Genomic DNA, 23,640 nt, shown 5'->3' on the forward strand with positions numbered 1-23,640 from the left:
GGAATACAAATAAATCTTAACGCGAAATGCAAATTAAATGTAAATTGGATTGAATTATAGTTTAATTGAGTTAGCAAATATTATTTAATTTACTGGTTAATTTGCCGTTATCAAGATAGGTCAAGAAAAGCAGGCATGGGGGCCGCCGCCGTTATTAAATATTGGATCTTAAAGAGCTCAAAATTATAAAAAAAATACTATTTTGTTGAAACCTTTGGAAAATAAAACGACCAAAAGCTAAAATTAAATTTTAACGTTGAGCGAAATGACGTTACATCAAGATTCTGGAGCGAACTAATTCAGTACAGTTATAAGCGTACATTTGAAAATGGGGTAAAATGGGGCAGTTCTCAATAAGGAGATTTTATATTATCAAATTAAGTTTCGAGTATCTCAATCGGGTTTAGTACTAGTAAACTTACTAATTATTGATCTCTGGACACAAATTCTGTCAAACCTATAAATTTTGGTGTAAGACAATTTATACTTCAGAATTATACTGGCATGCACTCTGCGACAAAACAAGGTTTGACCCAATCAAACAATAAACTTGAGTTTAAAGAAAATTTAAAGAAAAATTAACATTGTCTGCAAACTTAGAAACTTATAAATTAGCGGAATATAAAACAATCAAATACTCAATAATTGGGAGATCATTAATTGGAGCGATTACCAAACTCAAACGGAATTAGAGCTGATAGAAACAATCATAAAATGCAACAGCAATTAAATCGGTCAAGTTTCTGTGGTATTACTGGCTGCACTAATAATACTGAAATCGAACATGCCCACCCTCAACAACTTATTCAAATCTCTCATCAAATACATGAGCGAGTCAATAGAGCCAGTGATAGCCTGAGTTTGTGCCTGGGCGGCCTTGTAGAGCGGACTACTGTTACACAACCTTCCGTAACACTCCTTACAAAAACAAACCCTTCCATTCTCCCCACAGTTAGCAGCTGCCCTCATCGCTTCACACGTCTTCAGGTTGGCAGTCTGTTGGTAGTCGTCAACCCCACACGCATGTTTAATGTGAACAGCTTTACTTGCTGCGTCCTCGTACTTGAGGTAGTAACACTGGGTAACATCAACCCTACAAGTCTCCTTCTTCATCTCCACTTCCTTGAAGCAATCCTCACTGTTGTCTGATTCGCACGTGTAACACTGGAGACGGGGGGTGCAGGTCAGAGAGATAGCTTGAGTATCGTTACATTTTGAGAATTGAGTCAGAGCTCGGCCCCAGAACCCTTTGGTTAGTCGCTGGTCCATTATGTGCGCTACACGGTCTGGGGAGAGGCGAGTGTTAGTAACCAGGTTAGTAACTAGGCTGGTTACTAGGTTAGTAACCAGGTTAGTAACCGGGTTAGTAACTAGGCTGGTTACTAGGTTAGTAACCAGGTTAGTAACCAGGTTATTAACTAAGTTAATAACCAGGTTAGTAACCAGGTTAGTAACCAGGTTAATAACTAGGCTGGTAACCAGGCTGGTAACTAGGTTAGTAACCAGGTTAGTAACCAGGTTAGTAACCAGGTTAATAACCATTAACCAGGTTAGTAACCAGGCTGGTAAAATTAATCAGGTTATTAAACACTAACAGGTTATTAGCTAAGTTATTAACCAGGTTAGTAACCAGGTTAGTAACCAGGTTAATAACCATTAACCAGGTTAGTAACCAGGCTGGTGAACAGATTATTAACCGGGTTAGTAACCAGGTTAGTAACCAGGTTAGTATTATATAATCAATTTTGTATCAGTAGTCGTAATTTTCTCCAGTATTGTTAATTCAATACTTCAATCTATTTGTATTGATCTATAAGCTACTTATATCTTTATATAAAAATAGGAAAACCAGCAGAGTTGAATAGTTGAATGAACTCACTTGGTACTTTGAACTTGGTCGTGGTAGCCGTGTGTTTCGGATAAGCATCTGAAAGAAATGTGAACCCGTACGCTTGTTCCTCCAGATCGCAACCAGCAGTGAAGGTGTAGTTCAAAAACAAAACCTTTTGGAACTGAACTTCAATCCTCTTCGGGGTCTTAAAGATCTCAAAGATCCCCCCTACATTACTGTTATCACTTGTGTACGCAATTGACTGGTTGGTACACGAGTACCTGACAGTAGTGCCAGTCATCATGATCCAGCCGTTGGGTGATCCACTTGAGTCTAGGAAAGTGAGCCCGATTGTGGCGGTGGCGGAGAGTTTCTCAGTTGTTACCAACTCGAAGGTTTTGTTTTCCACGTAGTACATGTACTTTTCATCGAGTTTGATTGTCTGCTCTGTGCTCTGTGCTGCAACAGAAAGGGTTAACAGCAACACAATATTTGGTTGTGCTCAGTGCTGCAACAGAAAGGGTTAACAGCAACACAATATTTGGTTGTGCTCAGTGCTGCAACAGAAAGGGTTAACAGCAACACAATATTTGGTTGTGCTCAATGCTGCAACAGAAAGGGTTAACAGCAACACAATATTTGGTTGTGCTCAGTGCTGCAACAGAAAGGGTTAACAGCAACACAATATTTGGTTGTGCTCAGTGCTGCAACAGAAAGGGTTAACAGCAACACAATATTTGGTTGTGCTCAGTGCTGCAACAGAAAGGGTTAACAGCAACACAATATTTGGTTGTGCTCAGTGCTGCAACAGAAAGGGTTAATAGCAACACAATATTTGGTTGTGCTCAGTGCTGCAACAGAAAGGGTTAACAGCAACACAATATTTGGTTGTGCTCAGTGCTGCAACAGAAAGGGTTAACAGCAACACAATATTTGGTTGTGCTCAGTGCTGCAACAGAAAGGGTTAACAGCAACACAATATTTGGTTGTGCTCAGTGCTGCAACAGAAAGGGTTAACAGCAACACAATATTTGGTTGTGCTCAGTGCTGCAACAGAAAGGGTTAATAGCAACACAATATTTGGTTGTGCTCAGTGCTGCAACAGAAAGGGTTAACAGCAACACAATATTTGGTTGTGCTCAGTGCTGCAACAGAAAGGGTTAACAGCAACACAATATTTGGTTGTGCTCAGTGCTGCAACAGAAAGGGTTAACAGCAACACAATATTTGGTTGTGCTCAGTGCTGCAACAGAAAGGGTTAACAGCAACACAATATTTGGTTGTGCTCAGTGCTGCAACAGAAAGGGTTAACAGCAACACAATATTTGGTTGTGCTCAGTGCTGCAACAGAAAGGGTTAACAGCAACACAATATTTGGTTGTGCTCAGTGCTGCAACAGAAAGGGTTAACAGCAACACAATATTTGGTTGTGCTCAGTGCTGCAACAGAAAGGGTTAACAGCAACACAATATTTGGTTTTGCTCAGTGCTGCAACAGAAAGGGTTAACAGCAACACAATATTTGGTTGTGCTCAGTGCTGCAACAGAAAGGGTTAACAGCAACACAATATTTGGTTGTGCTCAGTGCTGCAACAGAAAGGGTTAACAGCAACACAATATTTGGTTGTGCTCAGTGCTGCAACAGAAAGGGTTAACAGCAACACAATATTTGGTTGTGCTCAGTGCTGCAACAGAAAGGGTTAACAGCAACACAATATTTGGTTGTGCTCAGTGCTGCAACAGAAAGGGTTAACAGCAACACAATATTTGGTTGTGCTCAGTGCTGCAACAGAAAGGGTTAACAGCAACACAATATTTGGTTGTGCTCAGTGCTGCAACAGAAAGGGTTAACAGCAACACAATATTTGGTTGTGCTCAATGCTGCAACAGAAAGGGTTAACAGCAACACAATATTTGGTTGTGCTCAGTGCTGCAACAGAAAGGGTTAACAGCAACACAATATTTGGTTGTGCTCAGTGCTGCAACAGAAAGGGTTAACAGCAACACAATATTTGGTTGTGCTCAGTGCTGCAACAGAAAGGGTTAACAGCAACACAATATTTGGTTGTGCTCAGTGCTGCAACAGAAAGGGTTAACAGCAACACAATATTTGGTTGTGCTCAGTGCTGCAACAGAAAGGGTTAACAGCAACGCAATATTTGGTTGTGCTCAGTGCTGCAACAGAAAGGGTTAACAGCAACGCAATATTTGGTTGTGCTCAGTGCTGCAACAGAAAGGGTTAACAGCAACACAATATTTGGTTGTGCTCAGTGCTGCAACAGAAAGGGTTAACAGCAACACAATATTTGGTTGTGCTCAGTGCTGCAACAGAAAGGGTTAACAGCAACACAATATTTGGTTGTGCTCAGTGCTGCAACAGAAAGGGTTAACAGCAACACAATATTTGGTTGTGCTCAATGCTGCAACAGAAAGGGTTAACAGCAACATAATATTTGGTTGTGCTCAGTGCTGCAACAGAAAGGGTTAACAGCAACACAATATTTGGTTGTGCTCAGTGCTGCAACAGAAAGGGTTAACAGCAACACAATATTTGGTTGTGCTCAGTGCTGCAACAGAAAGGGTTAACAGCAACACAATATTTGGTTGTGCTCAGTGCTGCAACAGAAAGGGTTAACAGCAACACAATATTTGGTTGTGCTCAGTGCTGCAACAGAAAGGGTTAACAGCAACACAATATTTGGTTGTGCTCAGTGCTGCAACAGAAAGGGTTAACAGCAACGCAATATTTGGTTGTGCTCAGTGCTGCAACAGAAAGGGTTAACAGCAACACAATATTTGGTTGTGCTCAGTGCTGCAACAGAAAGGGTTAACAGCAACACAATATTTGGTTGTGCTCAGTGCTGCAACAGAAAGGGTTAACAGCAACACAATATTTGGTTGTGCTCAGTGCTGCAACAGAAAGGGTTAACAGCAACACAATATTTGGTTGTGCTCAATGCTGCAACAGAAAGGGTTAACAGCAACACAATATTTGGTTGTGCTCAGTGCTGCAACAGAAAGGGTTAACAGCAACACAATATTTGGTTGTGCTCAGTGCTGCAACAGAAAGGGTTAACAGCAACACAATATTTGGTTGTGCTCAATGCTGCAACAGAAAGGGTTAACAGCAACACAATATTTGGTTGGGCCGTTTTTTATTAAATGTAACCTTGTTAGTTACAAGGTTACAAGTTTAGATACAACCTTATCTTATCTCCACGAGACCTTTTCTCCGAGATAAATACATGTTTCCACAAATTGTTTTCAAGAGACAATCACAAGTGTCTGGTCGAATCCATCGCAGGAAATATAAGAAACATATTTTATCGTATACATACATTATCTTTCGGGCATTATATTTATTCAAAATGTATTACGCTAATAGTATTTTAATATTTGAATCACCTTGGAGATTCACACTGTCCCATTTTGCCTCCAACTCCGCCTCATCCAGCCATATAAGAGGAAGGGGCTCGTCCTTAATGTTCATTGGGTGAGACCAGCTTGTGTTGAGTCTACCTGCCACTTTCTCTAAAGTAGCTTCTCCGTAACCCAGTCCGAGCTGGAAGCACACCGCTGATGCTGTTAATCTGAGCACGTGATTTATCAATTAATTTAATTAATTAATTAGTTAATTTAATTAATTAATTATTTTAATTAGAAGGTGATTTCAATTAAATTAGAAGGTGATTTAAATTGGATTGGAAGGAATTAGGTTCATTCTTTTCAGGTTCGTCATTCAACTTTCCAAAATTTCTTCATCAGATTATACAACTTCCTATGTAATAAATATGATTCTGCAACTTATTCTTTTTTAGTTAAAAAGCTAAAATTGAACATAGTGAGGATATGAAACTAATCAAACGCATAATTCGAAATATCATCAAACAAATACCTTGTCCATGGTGTAGCTGAACAAACAGAACCCCACTGGTCATTATACTTAATGGCCACCAATCCCTTCCAAATAATATGATGTACCCAATCATAATCTCCTATCAGCTTGAGATCCTGATACCCGTTCTTAAAGCACTGAACCCCCGCGTAGCTATTCTTCCCACACCCATCTCCCCCATCCACTATATCCCAGCCCGTATTAGGGCACGTGTATAGGGACGGCTCAGCCCCCGAACAGGTCATGTTACTCAACCACACGCTCTCACGGGACGAGATCTTCTTGCTAACCCCAAATATGGGGATACCACCGTTCCCCCTGATACTGTTACAGAAGACTGTAGCATCTGGAGTGTCCCAGTCCAGGTCACAGATCACTCCCCAGCTGTTTATCCACTGGATGCTAACCACCCCTGTTATACTGTAGTCCTCTTCTATTGGCATTGCTCCTGCCTTCTCCAGGAGCTTGCTCCCGTGTTCGGTAGCACAGATTGTTAAACCTTCCACCGTAAAAGCTTGCGGAGTCCTTGAACCATCCGCATAAGGGTTGATCCCGACTATCTTCTTGAAATCCTCATGATACTCGACCACGTTTCCTTCACTTGCCTCCGTCTTTACATTAAACAACACATTGGATTTACTGCTCTGTCCCATTTTAGTAGTCCAGGCCACATAAGCAGATTTAGTCATCACCATCATGATCTGCTCCACCTTGCCGGGTGCGTTGTTGTAGGGTAGATCTGAGCTGGCCCCCATGTCAGCCTCTTCGCAGGAGTCAGTGGTTGGTTGTAGGTTTACCACACCTGCGGTGGAGTCCACTGTCACCTGAGGAGATGTTTGGTAAGGGTTTCAGAATGTTTAGGTTAGTAGTAGGTAGTACAAGTAGTAGGTTTCGGAACTAAGTACGTTGTAGCAGTTACAAAATCAAAACCTACTCATTGCATTATTACAAATAAGTTTGCCTTCTATAATAGTTGACATGGTCTGAAATCTCATATAAAAGAATAAAAGGTTGATGTTTTAAACCTTCCAGATTTCCATTAAATTAACAAGGTATGGGAATGTCAAATATTATTTTAGGTTTTTGCTTGTCTGCTTAATAAAGTACCTTGATAAACTTCTTATTGGTCGCACAGTTGAGGGAGAACGAAGATGTTTGTTTGGGAAACTCTATATTAGTTGTGCCGTATATAATCATCAGGTCCCCTATCTCCAATTCAAATCCAAAAGTTTCTTCCGTTACTATTGGGAACTTTTGGAACTTTACATCCTTATTGGTCGAACACAGTGCTGAAATAAACTCAATTATAAACATAGTTTAAAATTTGGTAAACTTACTTTGAAACTTGTAAACTTACATAATATAATCTTACTTATAAACTTACTACTTAAAAACATACTGAAATTAACTTGCTGAAAATTCGTAATAATAAAAGAATTGAAAAATAAAGTTATCATTATCATACCATCAAGTATAAGATAAGTTTTAGAAGACTCCAAAACATTTATATTGGATGTTTTCGTATCCAGAAGTTTCTTATCATACGTTATCTTCGCCCAGTAAAAGTGTCCCGCAGTTGTGGCGTTAGCCACTATCGTGAGTGACGTGTCAGAATACGCCATCTCGTCATACGCGAACACTCCTGGTGGTGTGTTGTGGTCCCAGCACACCTGGTTTCAGTTATATAATTTTTAAATAATTGTTCAATAATTGTTCAATAATTGTTCAATAATTGTTAAATAATTGTTCAATAATTGTTCAATAATTGTTTAATAATTGTTCAATAATGTTTTTTAAATTTTTTATTAAGAGTGGCCCACGAGAGGATAGCATGTGGATGCTTTGCCTACCTCTGGGGTATGGCAGTCTTATTCACTATTGGCAAATGATTGTTTATTAGTTGAATTATTTAAATGATTGTTCATTAGTCGCAAAATTTCAGGACTGAATTCTGATGAAGCTATGGTATAACTATTATTTCCTCCACTTCTGATTAAGTCATCATATTAATTTGTTCGGCAGACAAACTTCTAGTAGAAATAATCAATACTTAATTAATTAATAATTGAATCATGAAATAATTAATTAATGACACACCTGGTTGACCACTCCCAGATTATCATCACTCTGGCACCATTGCCAGTCGGCAGGTAAGTAACTTGGATTAGAGTTCTGATACGTAACCTTAGAACGGTTTGTTTTAACACACAACTACATAAAACACATAGTTTGAGAATATAAAAATGTCGATAATTGTCGGCACGTGATTCAACAACCTTCATCATAATGTCCACATCATGCAGCGGGTCTGCAAATGAAATGAGGTATTTATATCCCGCTCATATGAATAACCAACAACACAAGGAAGGTGGTTAACCATGTCAGAGCGGCTGACTGTGAGTGATGTGAGCAAATGTGTAAAAGTGAACTAAAGTATAACTCGTCATAAGGTAAAGACAAAATTAAAACATCTTTTATTGTAAACCACACTTAAGTAAGTGCACAGCTCAAAAATTATCTTGAAATAGTCACCTTAACGTTATCAACGTTTCCTCCGATGCGTTGAAAGGCGTATGCGTTTGGTTGAGCTGTGATCTTGATAACATATATTTCACCCCAGTCTTCGCCTATGTTTATTTTTTATTGTTGAGTTGTTCAGTATATATTGGGTTTATTTGAACTGTAACTATTTTTTATAAAACCTCATGCTCATTGCATCGATCAAAAATAATGAATAAGGTTTCAGGTTTGCGTTATAAAGTTATAACCAACGAACATACCGAACGAAGGGTCAGTTTTTGGTCAATGTCCCCATCGCTGGGGGGATATCATCAAGTTTAAAATATAATATAGATGAACATACCGGAAGAGGCAGTAGATCCGTCTTCATCTGTGAAGGTGGCTGAGCAGCCTACATTGGAACCATGGTACGCGTCGGTTAGTGCAGCAAATGTTATTACGTTGTAAGTACTGAGTCCTGCCCTAGTTGAGTTTGCTGAAAGGTTGAGAACTATAACATATAATGTATGCTGTATACATCATGTATAATGTATAGTTATAAACAGTAGTTTCACTTGTCCTACCTAGTCTCTACTACCGGATATTATCCCTGGAATCATAATGTATAATGTATAATTTATAATGTATAATGGTTTTATTATTGTGATACGTTTTAGTTATCAGCCTGTTATGTCATTCCGCTGCATCTTTATCATGTCTCTTAACATAACTAACATAAATAAATAGCCTGGGGTCCCCAAGTATAAATTGTCCATATAGTTGTAGGATAGGTTAATTATTAATATCAGAGCCTATCGAAATAAAGAATGTACCCTGGGTGATCCCTGGACAATTATCCGCTGTACTTGTTTCCTCTTTTGTTTCCTCCGTTTTTGTTTCTTCTGTTCGCTTCTCCGGTGTTTGGGCCTGGTTACACTTTCCAGGAACGTCAAATGTTATTTCTTTTGTTCCGTCCCCCTCCTTTTTTATCCACCTTGTTATCAGAATTATCATTATTTGTATTAAATACTTTTCAAATTTTACAGAGTACAGCAATAAATTAATATAAAGATATAAAATAGAATCGTTTGAAATATTGCCCCCATCTGTACAATATGCTAATATGATTGTTTGGCAAATCCAATGCTTTCAACACTAATATATAACGGATAATTTCTGAGACAGATAATTAAAGGATGTATGTGCTGTTATAAGCCCCCCCCCCCTCTCGCTCTCACTTTTCAAAATCCCCTCCCCAGGCCTACCATCTACATAATTATATTCCACTGAACCCTTAATATTTTGTAATGATCACAGTATACCGAAGTCATGAAATTAACAATGCATAGAAACTGAGACACACATTGATTTATATATTTTTTAACTCATTGCATCATTGAGTTTTGATCACCATATTTAATTATATTTTTAATTACATATTTAATTACATATTTGATTACATATTTACATATTCAATTACATATTTACATATTTTTAATTACATACTTGATGGACTCCTTAGCGACTTCCTTATTACTTTTCACATTGCACGTGATCCGCAGCTGAGCTCCTAATACAACGTAGAACTTCCTGAACGATAGATCCAAGTTGTTGAAGGATTTCTTCTCTATCTCCGCGGTCCGGAACTGGATTGTAGTTAGATCACTGAGAATGGAACCTGGGGAGGCTATTTTTTCGTAGGTCACGTTTGCTTGGTATGTCATACCTGAGGTGTTATAATGTCACTACGTTAAGGGGGCATACACCAAATAAACGGCGAGCAAAATTTCAACCCGATACCGCAAGAAATGATTAACTTATAGCGTCTCAACCACAAAATAATTTTTTCCGAAAATTGCACTCTTAACCAGGAAATGGTCGATTACAAAAATGGGTATCCTCAAAATAATTTTTTTTGGTGTGGAAACGGTGCGCTAGAAGATCACTGAACTGCCTATGAGGTCATTTGGTCTGGACAGATTTGGTGTATGCCCCCTTAATACGTTATTCACAGTTGATTTTGTATGACAGGTCGGTTTGGTATCATAACACGAACATTTCAGCTTAGAGACGAGAAGAACAAACCAAATTCAGGGAAGGGTACGAGAGGGGTTTGGAAGGTGAACTCCATGTACTCAACATTGTTCTCCTTGATTGCCTTAGAGGTAACTTCACCAGTGTTATTTCCCTGAAGTGAGAAAGATGATCTAAGATTGAATTTGGCAGAATTCTAAAAAGGAACCTAAACTGAAACGTACGTTCGATTCTCTCCACGATTAATGTAAGTAGAAGTAGAAGTACTACTACTACTACTACTACTACTACTACTACTACTACTACTACTACTAAAATAAGAATTTTATTTGCTCACAGTGCTTGCAATCCAGACAACCGTGGGGTGTGGATGCAGCGCTGGGTCTCCGTCCCCAGGAACAGTTACTCGGCACGTTATGATCTGTTGGTGTTCTGAAAAGGAGATCGTGTGGCTTTAAGTGTAATTCAAAAACTTTTTTATCAACCTCTTAAAAAATTAATACAAATTTAGATCTTAATGTTGGTGGTTATCATGTTTTTAAAAAAAATCAATAAACTTTCAAAATACATCATATTATTTCAAAGAAAATTCGCCTAATGACCTTACCTGCTTTGACAAGTGACCGAGTGTAAACAAAATTTGGGACACCGAAACACCAGTTGACTATTTCATCTTGCTATTCAAAAAATCTTCCAAAATGACTCCTTCTATTTTGATGACTTTCCGTTTATCATAGCGTTATTTGGAAATCTAAGTTGCAGTACCTCAATCGTGTCAATTGTGCCATCCACAGTGAACTCATCAATTGGTCATTCCAGAAGCATTCAGTCAAAACACCGAAATTTTGATCGTGGAAAGCTAAAATATCAAAAATTCCTACCGGTAGGGCATTTTCATAATTTTCCTTTATGTTTAGCTACCAGTACCTCAATGGCGACTTGCGTCAGTCACAATGACATCATTGATTGGTCACTGGTCAAAAAATTCAATCAAAACTGTGAAATTGCGGTCAAGGAAACGGCATAAAAGGTTATATTAAAAAAAAAGGTCTCCTTCTTTTTTGGTATGGTAGGAAATTTTCAGATTTTGGATTTCAGCTGACCCGGAAATATCTTTAATGAAGGCATTATAAATCGTATTCATTGTAACTGTCGACATGAGGAATAACAACATGAACTAAATATTTGATGACTTACTAGCAGTGACGAAGGTGTAAAAGGGAGGTTGCACTGTATAACTCATCACAGTGAAGACTGTCTGTTTTATCTCCTGTGAACCCAGACTGCTTCCCTTAGCTCCACCGGTTTGGAACACCACTGCACAGTAGAATGTGCCCTCTTGCTCTTTCGCTACCTGTGGCAGATTGGAAAAGTTATATTCGAATTCTTCTGCTGATATACTTAGGGTTACAAGGGTACATGTTTTTCAAATTTAATTATAAAGGCTGTATTATTGTTACTATTGATATCATGATTATTATTTATCGCTCAATTTTCAAACCTGGTCACCATAAAAACCATAAAAAGTGCATTTTTGTATTTAATAACTCGATCTTAAAGCTATAAAGAAAAATAATAAAAAGTTTCTGATCCTAAAGAAAAAGAACGAAAAGTTTCTGATCTTAAAGAAAAAGAATGAAAAGTTTATGATCTTAAAGAAAAATAATGAAAAGTCTCTGATCTTAAAGAAAAATAATAAAAAGTTTCTGTTCTTAATGAAAAATAATAAACATTTTCTGATCCTAAAGAAAAAGAATGAAAAGTCTCTGATCTTAAAGAAAAAGAATGAAAAGTCTCTGATCTTAAAGAAAAATAATAAAAAGTTTCTGTTCTTAATGAAAAATAATAAAAAGTTTCTGATCCTAAAGAAAAAGAATGAAAAGTTTCTGATCTTTAAAAAAATAACAAAAAGTCTCTGATCTTAATGAAAAATAATAAAAAGTTTTTGTTCTTAATGAAAAAGAATAAAATGTTTCTGATCTTAAAGAAAAAGAATAAAACGTTTCTGATCCTAAAGAAAAAGAACAAAAAGTTTCTGATCTTAATTAAAGAAAAAGAATGAAAAGTTTCTGATCTTAAAGAAAAAGAGCGAAAGGTTTCTGAATTACCCCTAGCCACTCTATTGTGACATCAGTTTGTCCCTTTTCTTTGTCATAACGTGCACTCTGCTTAGCGTCTCCTTTGTAGCTCGCACCATCCTTATACCACACAAACTGAGGTGTATTAATAGATTACTAGATTAATTGAATAATTGATTTATAGATTAATTGAATAATTGATTAATAGATTAATTGAATAATTGATTTATTGATTAATTGAGCTATTCGGAGCTCCACTTCGTGAATTTCTGGTGGGATATCTTTCAGCTCGATTTTAAATCAGAGTTTGGGAACCAAGAAGGCAAAAAATATTGCTAAAGCATGGGTCAATATAACTAGTTTTAATCATAATCATAATAATTGATAATAATTATTATTCAATGATACTAATTAAGAATTGACGAACTAAACATTTAAACAATCAACAGAACTCACACTGGTAACGATAGTAGCATCTTTAGCATGACAAGTAATAGCAACATCTGATCCTGGTACTGCCTCCACGTGACCTCTTTTCATGTTCACCTCTGAGAAACAGGATTTAAAGTTACTGTTAAAGAGGGGTGTGAGGTGGAAACAAGATGTAATGTTACTTTAGTCGGTAATATTATGGGGCGTCTAATTTGGTCCTTTTCGGTCCGAAGAACCATATTTATAACACTCCATATTTTTAACACCCATGATAATCCCCCCCATAATATTACCGACTAAGGTATTGTTAAAGCGGGGTATGAGGTGGTGGGGGGGGGGGGGGGGGGGGTATTGTTAAAGCGGGGTGTGAGGTGGTGGGGGGGGGGTATTGTTAAAGCGGGGTATGAGGTGGTGGGGGGGGGGGGTATTGTTAAAGCGGGTGTGAGGTGGGGGGGTATTGTTAAAGCGGGGTGTGAGGTGGTGGGGGGGGGGGGGTATTGTTAAAGCGGGGTGTGAGGTGGTGGGGGGGGGGGGGGGGGTATTGTTAAAGCGGGATGTGAGGTGGTGGGGGGGGGGGGGGGGGTAGTGTTAAAGCGGGGTGTGAGGTGGTGGGGGGGGGTATTGTTAAAGCGGGGTGTGAGGTGGGGGGGGTAGTTGTTACAGCGGGGTGTGAGGTGGTGGGGGGGGGGGTATTGTTACAGCGGGGTGTGAGGTGGTGGGGGGGGGGGGGGTATTAAAGCGGGGTGTGAGGTGGTGGGGGGTATTGTTAAAGCGGGGTGTGAAGTGGTGGGGGGGTATTGTTAAAGCGGGGTGTGAGGTGGTGAGGGGGGGGGGGGGTTTTGTTAAAGCGGGGTGTGAGGTGGTGGGGGGGGGGGGGGTATTGTTAAAGCGGGGTGTGAGGTGGTGGGGGGGTATTGTTAAAGCGGGGTGTGAGGTGGTGGGGGGGGGGTTTTGTTAAAGCGGGGTGTGAGGTGGTGGGGGGGGGGGGGTATTGTTAAAGCGGGGTGTGAGGTGGTGGGGGGGTATTGTTAAAGCGGGGTGTGAGGTGGTGGGGGGGGTATTGTTAAAGCGGGGTGTGAGGTGGTGGGGGGGGGGGGGGGTATTGTTAAAGCGGGGGTGTGAGGTGGTGGGGGGGGGGGGGTATTGTTAAAGCGGGGTATGAGGTGGTGGGGGGGGGGGGTATTGTTAAAGCGGGGTGTGAGGTGGTGGGGGGGGGGGGGGGGGGGGTATTGTTAAAGCGGGGTGTGAGGTGGTGGGGGGGTATTGTTAAAGCGGGGTGTGAGGTGGTGGGGGGGTATTGTTAAAGCGGGGTGAGAGGTGGTGGGGGAGGGGGTATTGTTAAAGCGGGGTGTGAGGTGGTGGGGGGGTATTGTTAAAGCGGGGTGTGAGGTGGTGGGGGGGGGGGGGTATTGTTAAAGCGGGGTGTGAGGTGGTGGGGGGGTATTGTTAAAGCGGGGTGTGAGGTGGTGGGGGGGGGGGGTATTGTTAAAGCGGGGTGTGAGGTGGTGGGGAATATTGTTAAAGCGGGGTGTGAGGTGGTGGGGGGTATTGTTAAAGCGGGGTGTGAGGTGGTGGGGGGTATTGTTAAAGCGGGGTGTGAGGTGGTGGGGGGTATTGTTAAAGCGGGGTGTGAGGTGGTGGGGGGTATTGTTAAAGCGGGGTGTGAGGTGGTGGGGGGGGGATATTGTTAAAGCGGGGTGTGAGGTGGTGGGGGGTATTGTTAAAGCGGGGTGTGAGGTGGTGGGGGGGTATTGTTGAAGCGGGGTGTGAGGTGGTGGGGGGGGGTATTGTTAAAGCGGGGTGTCAGGTGGTGGGGGGTATTGTTAAAGCGGGGTGTGAGGTGGTGGGGGGGGGGGGGGTATTGTTAAAGCGGGGTGTGAGGTGGTGGGGGGTATTGTTAAAGCGGGGTGTGAGGTGGTGGGGGGTATTGTTAAAGCGGGGTGTGAGGTGGTGGGGGGGTATTGTTAAAGCGGGGTGTGAGGTGGTGGGGGGTATTGTTAAAGCGGGGTGTGAGGTGGTGGGGGGGGGGGTATTGTTAAAGCGGGGTGTGAGGTGGTGGGGGGGGGGTATTGTTAAAGCGCGGTGTGAGGTGGTGGGGGGGGGGTATTGTTAAAGCGGGGTGTGAGGTGGTGGGGGGTATTGTTAAAGCGGGGTGTGAGGTGGTGGGGGGGGGGATATTGTTAAAGCGGGGTGTGAGGTGGTGGGGGGTATTGTTAAAGCGGGGTGTGAGGTGGTGGGGGGGGGGTATTGTTAAAGCGGGGTGTGAGGTGGTGGGGGGTATTGTTAAAGCGGGGTGTGAGGTGGTGGGGGGGATATTGTTAAAGCGGGGTGTGAGGTGGTGGGGGGGGTATTGTTAAAGCGGGGTGCGAGGTGGTGGGGGTATTGTTAAAGCGGGGTGTGAGGTGGTGGGGGGGGGGTATTGTTAAAGCGGGGTGTGAGGTGGTGGGGGGGGGGGGGGGGGGGTATTGTTAAAGCGGGGTGTGAGGTGGTGGGGGGGGGTATTGTTTAAAGCGGGGTGTGAGGTGGTGGGGGGGGGGGGTATTGTTAAAGCGGGGTGTGAGGTGGTGGGGGGGGGTATTGTTAAAGCGGGGTGTGAGGTGGTGGGGGGGGGGGGGTATTGTTAAAGCGGGGTGTGAGGTGGTGGGGGGGTATTGTTAAAGCGGGGTGTGAGGTGGTGGGGGGGGGGGTTTTGTTAAAGCGGGGTGTGAGGTGGTGGGGGGGGGGGTATTGTTAAAGCGGGGTGTGAGGTGGTGGGGGGGTATTGTTAAAGCGGGGTGTGAGGTGGTGGGGGGGGTATTGTTAAAGCGGGGTGTGAGGTGGGTGGGGGGGGGGTATTGTTAAAGCGGGGTGTGAGGTGGTGGGGGGGGGATATTGTTAAAGCGGGGTGTGAGGTGGTGGGGGGGTATTGTTACAGCGGGGTGTGAAGTGGTGGTGGGGGGGTATTGTTAAAGCGGGGTGTGAGGTGGGGGGGGATTGTTACAGCGGGGTGTGAGGTGGGGGGGTAGTTGTCAGCTTGCTTGCACGCGAGTGGGTGTATTGATACAGTTTCTGTTGTAAGTAGCCGCAGTTGATTGATGTTAATTCAAGATAACGCTAACGCCTCGCAGTCATAGTAAGAATATGGTTTTATAAACTGGAAAAGAGTTATAAACTACACACCAAGTATGATGAGCGATGTGGCAGCAGATTGGAGAGTAAATGCCGGGTACTCCCCGTAGGTGACCTTCAGCATGTATTTCTGTTCTATCTGAGCAGTTCCAACTTTCAAACTGAGGATGAGTTTTATAAAATATCGTTATTTTGCCTAAATCTTAATAACACTAGTCTTATAACAAAGACAGTTAGCATATCTAATCATTAAGGGGGGGGGGGGGGGGGGGGGGGGGGGGGGGGGGGGGGGGGGGTTCACCCTGATTTTTTTGTGAAACTTGGTTTCGAGACCGGTGACCGAACTTGAGTTCTATTGTTTTGTGCGAAGTCAGTTTTGCAAATATCGCGAACTGAGATATGGGCAATTTTGTTCATTTTTTGCGATTATTTGAACACAGAATCCACAGTTAGGTAGATACTGAGCTGATAATCATAGATAATGTGTAGTATAGGCTTACCTTCCATATGAAGTTGATTTCGTTCAAAAATATTGATATTTGACCAAATTATGGGCCAAAATCGATCAATATCGGTGCGTATGCCCAAATATGGTCATATGGTTTTTGGCTCATAACTCAGTCAGTTTTTGTCCAATCTTGATGAAAATTCATATACGAGTTCAAGGGACCACTAGCTACAAGCAAAGCACCTAAAATCTGGATTTTGGGCATGTTGAGGGTATTTGGCTAAATTGGGCCTACTTTGGACCAAATATGGGCGTGACTGCCCCGCGGGCACCGTTTGGCGGTTGGGGTCCGGGACCCCCTCAAAAGTTCGGTCACTGGTCCTAGTTTGTTGGTCAACTGCTATCTCGAAACCAAGTTTCACAAAAAAAATCAGAGTGAACCCCCCCACAAATCGGCAAAAATCAAAGATTATCAAACTCATGACACTAACGACAAAGGCGTAGGCCGAAAAGTCGACAACTGTTTGTTTGGAGACTCTCAATTTATCCCAAAACATAAATTTCACGACACTAACGTTGAGATAAGAGTACTGTTTATTCCAGTAGGCGCGTTATCACTCTCATCTGCTGTCAGTGTAACTTCGTCTGCTGTATCTAGATTCCCGTATGCTTTCTGTATTTCCTTTACTCCTCCAACTTCCACTTCAGTTTCCGTGTACTGTAATGTAAGTTTACTTCACACGACATAAAAAGGAAATTTAACTGGGAAATAATAAACCAATATCTTAAGCAGTATCAATATTATTGTTTTTTCTACCTGCACCAAAATAAAGAACAATGTTAATGATTTTCATACAAAGTTACAACGAATTCTTCATGTTATGCATCTTGGGTTTGGACAGGATATGACCCGTTTAAAATATTTCCATCACGTTTCATTACATAATTCTCAATTAATGTAATAGATGTGTAGTGTTGTAATTAGTCTAAACAATTTGTTTTTACCGTGAACCATTCTGCTGTTGGCTTGGCTACAGAAACACCGCCTCCTGTAGGATAGGAAATAGTCGCACTCACAAAGGCCTCTCCGTTCCTCGCTCCCGCGAAGAAGGAGGGTGGTTGTTTCTCTATATCTGAAGAAAAAGAGTGAATTTGTGAGGTTGCTTCTCTATATCTGAAGAAAAAGATTAAATTTGTGAGGTTGTTTCTCTATATCTGAAGAAAAAGAGTGAATTTGTGAGGTTGCTTCTCTATATCTGAATAAAAAGAATGAATTTATAAGGTTGTTTCTCTATATCTGAATAAAAAGAGTGAATTTTTTAAGTTGTTTCTCTATATCTGAAGAAAAAGATTAAATTTGTGAGGTTGTTTCTCTATATCTGAAGAAAAAAAATTAAATTTGTGAGGTTGTTTCTCTATATCTGAAGAAAAAGAGTGAATTTGTGAAGCAAAGCGCCTGACCGTAACAGTTTCTCAGGTTATGAATTTCTAGAATGTTCAGAAAAACATTCTATGAAGTCATGTCGACTGTTCAGTCATAATGGTGAAATACCAATAATATTTAATAATAATATTTAAGCCTGCAAACAACTAAAGTGAGAACGTGACTCACACAGAAGCTTGAGATATGAGCTAGTTAGAGATGGTAGAGTAGCACTCGCAAACTCTATCCAGCAGGTGTAGTTACCAATGTCTTTCTGCGAGACCTTTTTCAAAGTTACTGTGAACTCTGTCTTCCTGGTTTCGATGTCAAAATTACCGTTTGATGTTTTGAAGAGAATTTCGGCGGTAGGGTCCCCAACCTAGGTGAATTAACGTAAGCATATTTAGCATACTTAGCATATTTAGCATATTTAGCATATTCAGCATACTTAGCATATTTAGCATATTTAGCATACTTAGCATATTTAGCATATTTAGCATATTTAGCATATTTAGCATATTTAGCATATTTAGCATATTTAGCATATTTAGCATATTTAGCATACTTAGCATATTTAGCATATTTAGCATATTCAGCATACTTAGCATATTTAGCATATTTAGCATACTTAGCATATTTAGCATATTTAGCATACTTAGTCCTTATCACTCAGGACACGCGCTATATATTTTGAGAGCGAGATATTACGATTAATAAGAGAATAAGGTGGTATACACAAAGTAAATACACTGGAAGGTTCAAATAATGTGGTAAACCTTGACAAGCCAGGCACTAGTAGCAGAAGTGGTGGAGTACCCGTAACACACTGTTGTGGCATCTTCATTATCAAGACCAGTTATTATTTCGTTTTTGTTGAATGTCACTAGGGATGATTAATTATTTTGATGAAGTGGAAACAAATCTAAGCAATGTTGAATGTAAATTATAAAATAGAGCTTTCTAAAATGTTCTCCAAAATATTTCCAGAAGATGAGAAGATAGTCATTATTTTTTTTTAGAACTTGATAAGAATTCTTACTCTGAACCACAAGCAAGGTTTTATTACTAATCAGACTTCCAACACCTCCAATTTTAGTAAAGTTTAATCTCAGGGCGTAGTCCTTAAGCCCTTGCTCCAGAGTGGTTACTTTGAACGCAGCTGTTACTGTTGCTGTTTCTTCTGACCACTGAAACATATTGTTAATTAAAAAATATAAATTCACTTGAAACCACTGAAAGATTGTTGATGCTATTTTGAAATTATGGAGTTATAATAAAGTTTAAGCTACACTTCAGAGAAAAATATTCAATTATTCATTCATTTAGTATCAATTTAATCGCCGACCATTTTGTAAATCTTTAAAAAAAAACGATTAAAAAGCTTATACGTCAATTTTGTGTTCAACAGGAGTGATGCTGATGTATCCTTCTTCCAAATATTCAAGAAAGTCGATGTTTGTATCGGGTGGTCTTCTCGAACTCGACATTGTCTTCGGGAACTGTAAATTGATCAGAAATAGTCACAATCACAAATATTATTAATTACTAATTACTTATTACAAATGTTATTAATTACTTTTTCAACTGCCAGCGCCGATATCGTTACCCTTCATCCTTGCTTAATTTATAAACAATGTTTATAATGTATTGAGTTTTGGTATCAATTTGAATAACCATTCTAACCGTTATTGTCATAGACATCTCGAATAATGTGCCCACGTTGGCTGCGATTCCCGTCGGAGGTTGCTTGCTGACATCTGAGTAACAATAGATTAACAAACTTTGTATTTTAAAATTCCTTATTGATGATGTGATAAATCATCAACAACAAGTCCACAAATATGTTTTATTTCGCCATAATTTCCTTTTCTTGAGATCGCGCATGTCTTACAGTATTCATCGTATTATTTAATTAGTAGTAAGGATTTACAGTTTTATAAAGGTACCGTTAAAAATTCACCTGGTAAAATTTGTGGAAAAAAATCATTCACTAAATTTAATCACTAACATATTTGGTAGATGTCGACTGCCTGCTCAGAAGGCAGCAGGATATTGTTTGAGCAGGAAACCATGCACCGGTACCTTCCCTCGTTGGTAGTTTCGAACTTCGCTATTTTATACATGATATCCGAGTACACAGCGCTGTCATTCCTTGTCAACGTCATGTTCACTGAAAATTGTTCTCTAAAGCTAAATTAATCAGCGTTCACCAATAAAAATTACTTTCAGTTACGGCTACTGTGCTAATAGTAATCGCGTTTTGTGGAGCTTGTCAACACCCACTTACTCAATATGGAGCGAGTTTGTGGATTCTGGTGGGGAGATGTGGCATATGTGTTTACTTTAAACTTGACACATGATCAATCCATGTATGGTACAACTGCATGGATTGATAACTGCATGGATTGATCACGTGTCATCTTTCAGGTAAACAAATATGTCTCACTTCCCCACGAAAATCCACATCTATAAATTTATAAATACCGTAATTAATCTCAGGTGTCTGAAATTTAACAGCGTCTCCCCAACTGTTACATGTTGAAAGTGGTTTCAATTCCGCCTGAAACAGTTAATTATTTAGCACGCACAAATTTATACGTGCAGTATTGATAATGATAGTATTATGGCTACTTTCCGTGTAAATTAATCACAGCTTCGCATGCGTTAATTGTAACCAAAAAAGTAAATAAATCTAACTAAAAAGTAAGTTATAGTTATTAAAAAGTAAGTTATAGTTACCGTGTCGTCTAACAAGGCGCTGGCAGTAGGTCCTGCCACGCAGAATTGTTTTGATCCGTCCACCTCCACATATAGCTGCCCATATTTCTCACTCCATGTTGTTGTAAATTTATTTTTAGCACAGTCTTTTGTCATTATTAAACCAGTCCCATCGGCTGCCTTCTTATCACTGAGCTGAGAGTGATAAGAGATTGCAGAGGGACAGTGGCGTAACGTTACGCCACTGCAGAGGGAGCAGATTAATCATAATAAATTGAAATATAATCCCTGAGCTGTGCGCACTGCTGGTGTTGTGTGTGTTATATTCACTTCGAGCGTTTTGTTAAAAAATAAAGTTGGTGTTTGAGAATTAAGTTATCTTTTCAAAATGTTATTTAATTCGTGATATCTATAAGTAGATATTCGACAAAAGAAAAGTTCTTACTCCGAAGCAGAGACCAGACAAGCTGTGAAAAATGTAATCAGTGTTTACTCGGTAAAACTTGTCTTGTATATCTGAATAGTGAATAATTGTAATTATTATTACTGAAGAATGATCATAGCGTACATGAGTAGCTGCTCACCACTGCTGACCACCTGTACATGAGTAGCTGCTCACCACTGCTGACCACCTGTTATACAACATTAAAATAGAGCATTGAAATGGTGAATATACAGGGTGGCCCATACAGGGTCACTTTATTCGTATCAGAATTGCTCAAAAATTTCAGAAAATATAGATATGGGTCAAACTTAGATTTCCTAATTACGTGAGTTATTAAAGGGTTGCATGTGGGACGTGGGTAGTTACTTCTGGGCCACCCTGTATGTTAATTATATCAGTATAGCATTAAATAGCATATTTAGCGGTCTAAGTATGATTTGACTACGTACATTAAATGTGATTATACAAGTTTGGTATCAATGTTATCATGCATCTGATGGATAAACTTTTGGAGAAATCACTAACCTGCACATGCCCCAAAGATAACCAGATCGTTTTCGAAAGTGGGATTGCTCTTAGGTTTTAGACAGAGGGTTTTTTCCTTTAAGTTGATCATCTTGAAACTTACCCCACCAGCTAAAGAGGTTATGGAGTATGGTGAGTTAATTTATTGATAGTCCATCAAAATGAGACAAGATTAAACATATTAAACAAATTGTTCATGTTTAAAAGAAGGTTGCCGTACTCTTTGCTGTTTCATCGAAGAGGATGCTAACAGGGTAAACTGCTGAAGCGGACTTGCTCGACATCCTACACACCAGAGTGTACGGTGCTCCTTGTACTACTTCTATCTTCGAGGTTTTCACTTCTAGATCTCCAAATAATATATCTGGGGCATAAGACAGGTTATAATATATCTGGGGCATAAGACAGGTTATAATATATCTGGGGCATAAGACAGGTTATAATATGTCTGGGGCATAAGACAGGTTATAATATATCTGGGGCATAAGACAGGTTATAATATATCTGGGGCATAAGACAGGTTATAATATGTCTGGGGCATAAGACAGGTTATAATATATCTGGGGCATAAGGCAGGTTATAATGTATCTGGGGCATAAGGCAGGTTATAATGTATCTGGGGCATAAGACAGGTTATAATATATCTGGGGCATAAGACAGGTTATAATATGTCTGGGGCATAAGACAGGTTATAATATATCTGGGGCATAAGACAGGTTATAATATATCTGGGGCATAAGACAGGTTATAATATATCTGGGGCATAAGACAGGTTATAATATATCTGGGGCATAAGACAGGTTATAATATGTTAAAGAAGCTTCAAACGAGTGAAGAAAAGTGTGTCAAACAGTATATATACATTCAATTAAATGGCAGAGCACAATCAAATTTTAAGTGTTCATGTTGCAATTGGCAGAGCACAATTCATTGCTACCAGGTTATAATATGTACTTGGATCTTATTAAACTACATGTACATTCGGAAAAAAACCGTGTTATAGCGAGGCGTTTTATATGGATAGGTATTACTGTTTAATTGGTAATCTTTATATATTTTTGATTCTAAATGTTTCTAAAATTGTGGAATAAACTGATACATAAGACCTAAGATACAATAGCTGATACCTAAGATGGCGACTTTAGCTGGGGGTGTTTCTAAAATTGTGGAATAAACTGATACATAAGACCTAAGATACAATAGCTGATACCTAAGATGGCGACTTTAGCTGGGGGTGTTTCTAAAATTGTGGAATAAACTGATACATAAGCACTAAGATACAATAGCTGATACCTAAGATGGCGACTTTAGCTGGGGGTGTTTCTAAAATTGTGGAATAAACTGATACATAAGAACTAAGATACAATAGCTGATACCTAAGATGGCGAGGGGAGGGTCATGTTCAGTTTCATTTTGAACTGATCCGTTTCAAGGTCCTGTAATATGGGCCAGGGCTCGGTCTAGACTCTAGATCGAGCTTAGACCGTCCGTGCGTGGTGAAGAGCCACATCCTGCACGAGGTGACCCTGCTAGACCGGCATGTCATTGAAGAATCCGACTGTCTGGGTCAACTAAACACGGCGGATCTAGAGGAGCACATACCTCGAAAAACAAGCCGGGTTTATGAAGACCTGCACCCGTGATTGTACCTACTGATGAGGGTATTGGATTATAGTGTCACATCCAGGTTGCAGTGGCGCCGTGCCTGGAACAATGTCTAGCCATTAGACAAAATCCCCCCTCACTTTTATGATGACACACGATAACAGCACTAGGGTTCAAGCCCCTAACTACTCAGTGGCAGCTAGCTCCCTGTATGACGGGCCCTCCCTAAAACCCCCGGGAGGGGTGGGTCCTGATAGTTGCAGCAACCCTGTTACTACCCTTTTAGTTCGTAGGAAAACCCCTTTTCAGGTTAGCACCTTCAACTGTAGGACTCTCAACCCTGTATCACGTAAACAGGAGTTAGCTCACTCAGCCTTCATGCATCATAATGATGTTATCTCCTTGCAAGAGCATCGCCAACACCACAAAGAATCCCTAAGAATTGAAAACATCTTATCATATCAGCTCATCACTGCTTCTGCTACGAAGAATTCAGTTAATGCGTCAGTTGGTGGTGTTGGGTTTCTTTTATCTCCTAGAATTCAGAAATCTCTCCTATCTGTAGAGAAAGTTAATAGCAGAATCATCTTGCTCCATGTA

The 23,640-nt window shown here is 40.2% G+C and overlaps 2 protein-coding genes across 2 annotated transcripts in view; both read right to left on the reverse strand.

Annotated features, from left to right (window-relative positions):
- LOC134824002 (actin-binding LIM protein 3-like) overlaps window positions 1-23,640 on the reverse strand; it is a 69,703-nt gene that overhangs the window by 23,924 nt on the left and 22,139 nt on the right. The window lies entirely within an intron of this gene.
- Window positions 556-21,793, reverse strand: LOC134823999 (uncharacterized). The gene is made up of 30 exons (XM_063835625.1): window positions 21,656-21,793; window positions 21,436-21,546; window positions 20,911-20,981; window positions 20,487-20,660; window positions 20,232-20,307; window positions 19,756-19,917; window positions 19,431-19,504; window positions 19,136-19,246; window positions 18,787-18,934; window positions 18,524-18,630; window positions 17,937-18,126; window positions 17,330-17,457; window positions 16,900-17,042; window positions 15,928-16,037; window positions 12,793-12,884; window positions 12,367-12,471; window positions 11,456-11,612; window positions 10,596-10,690; window positions 10,310-10,412; window positions 9,731-9,950; window positions 9,058-9,218; window positions 8,589-8,720; window positions 8,258-8,352; window positions 7,823-7,909; window positions 7,191-7,395; window positions 6,833-7,014; window positions 5,726-6,549; window positions 5,236-5,420; window positions 1,880-2,290; window positions 556-1,286 (listed from the first exon to the last, which is right to left on the reverse strand). The coding sequence occupies exons 1-30, from the start codon at window positions 21,717-21,719 to the stop codon at window positions 736-738; spliced, it is 5,274 nt and encodes a 1,757-aa protein (XP_063691695.1). The 5' UTR covers window positions 21,720-21,793; the 3' UTR covers window positions 556-735.

Source organism: Bolinopsis microptera, chromosome 12 (assembly GCF_026151205.1).
Source record: "Bolinopsis microptera isolate Bmic1 chromosome 12, MBARI_Bmic_1.0, whole genome shotgun sequence".
Taxonomy (NCBI): Eukaryota; Metazoa; Ctenophora; class Tentaculata; order Lobata; family Bolinopsidae; genus Bolinopsis; species Bolinopsis microptera.

Excerpts from the sequence above, each read along its gene's own strand:
- LOC134823999 (XM_063835625.1), bottom strand. The coding sequence starts at position 21,719 with ATGTCGAGCAAGTCCGCTTCAGCAGTTTACCCTGTTAGCATCCTCTTC. Across the intron at positions 19,505-19,755 it reads AGTCGACATCTACCAAATAT|ATGTCAGCAAGCAACCTCCG; the intron begins GTTAGTGATTAA and ends ATTGTTACTCAG. Across the intron at positions 9,951-10,309 it reads CGTACCCTTCCCTGAATTTG|GTATGACATACCAAGCAAAC; the intron begins GTTTGTTCTTCT and ends ATAACACCTCAG.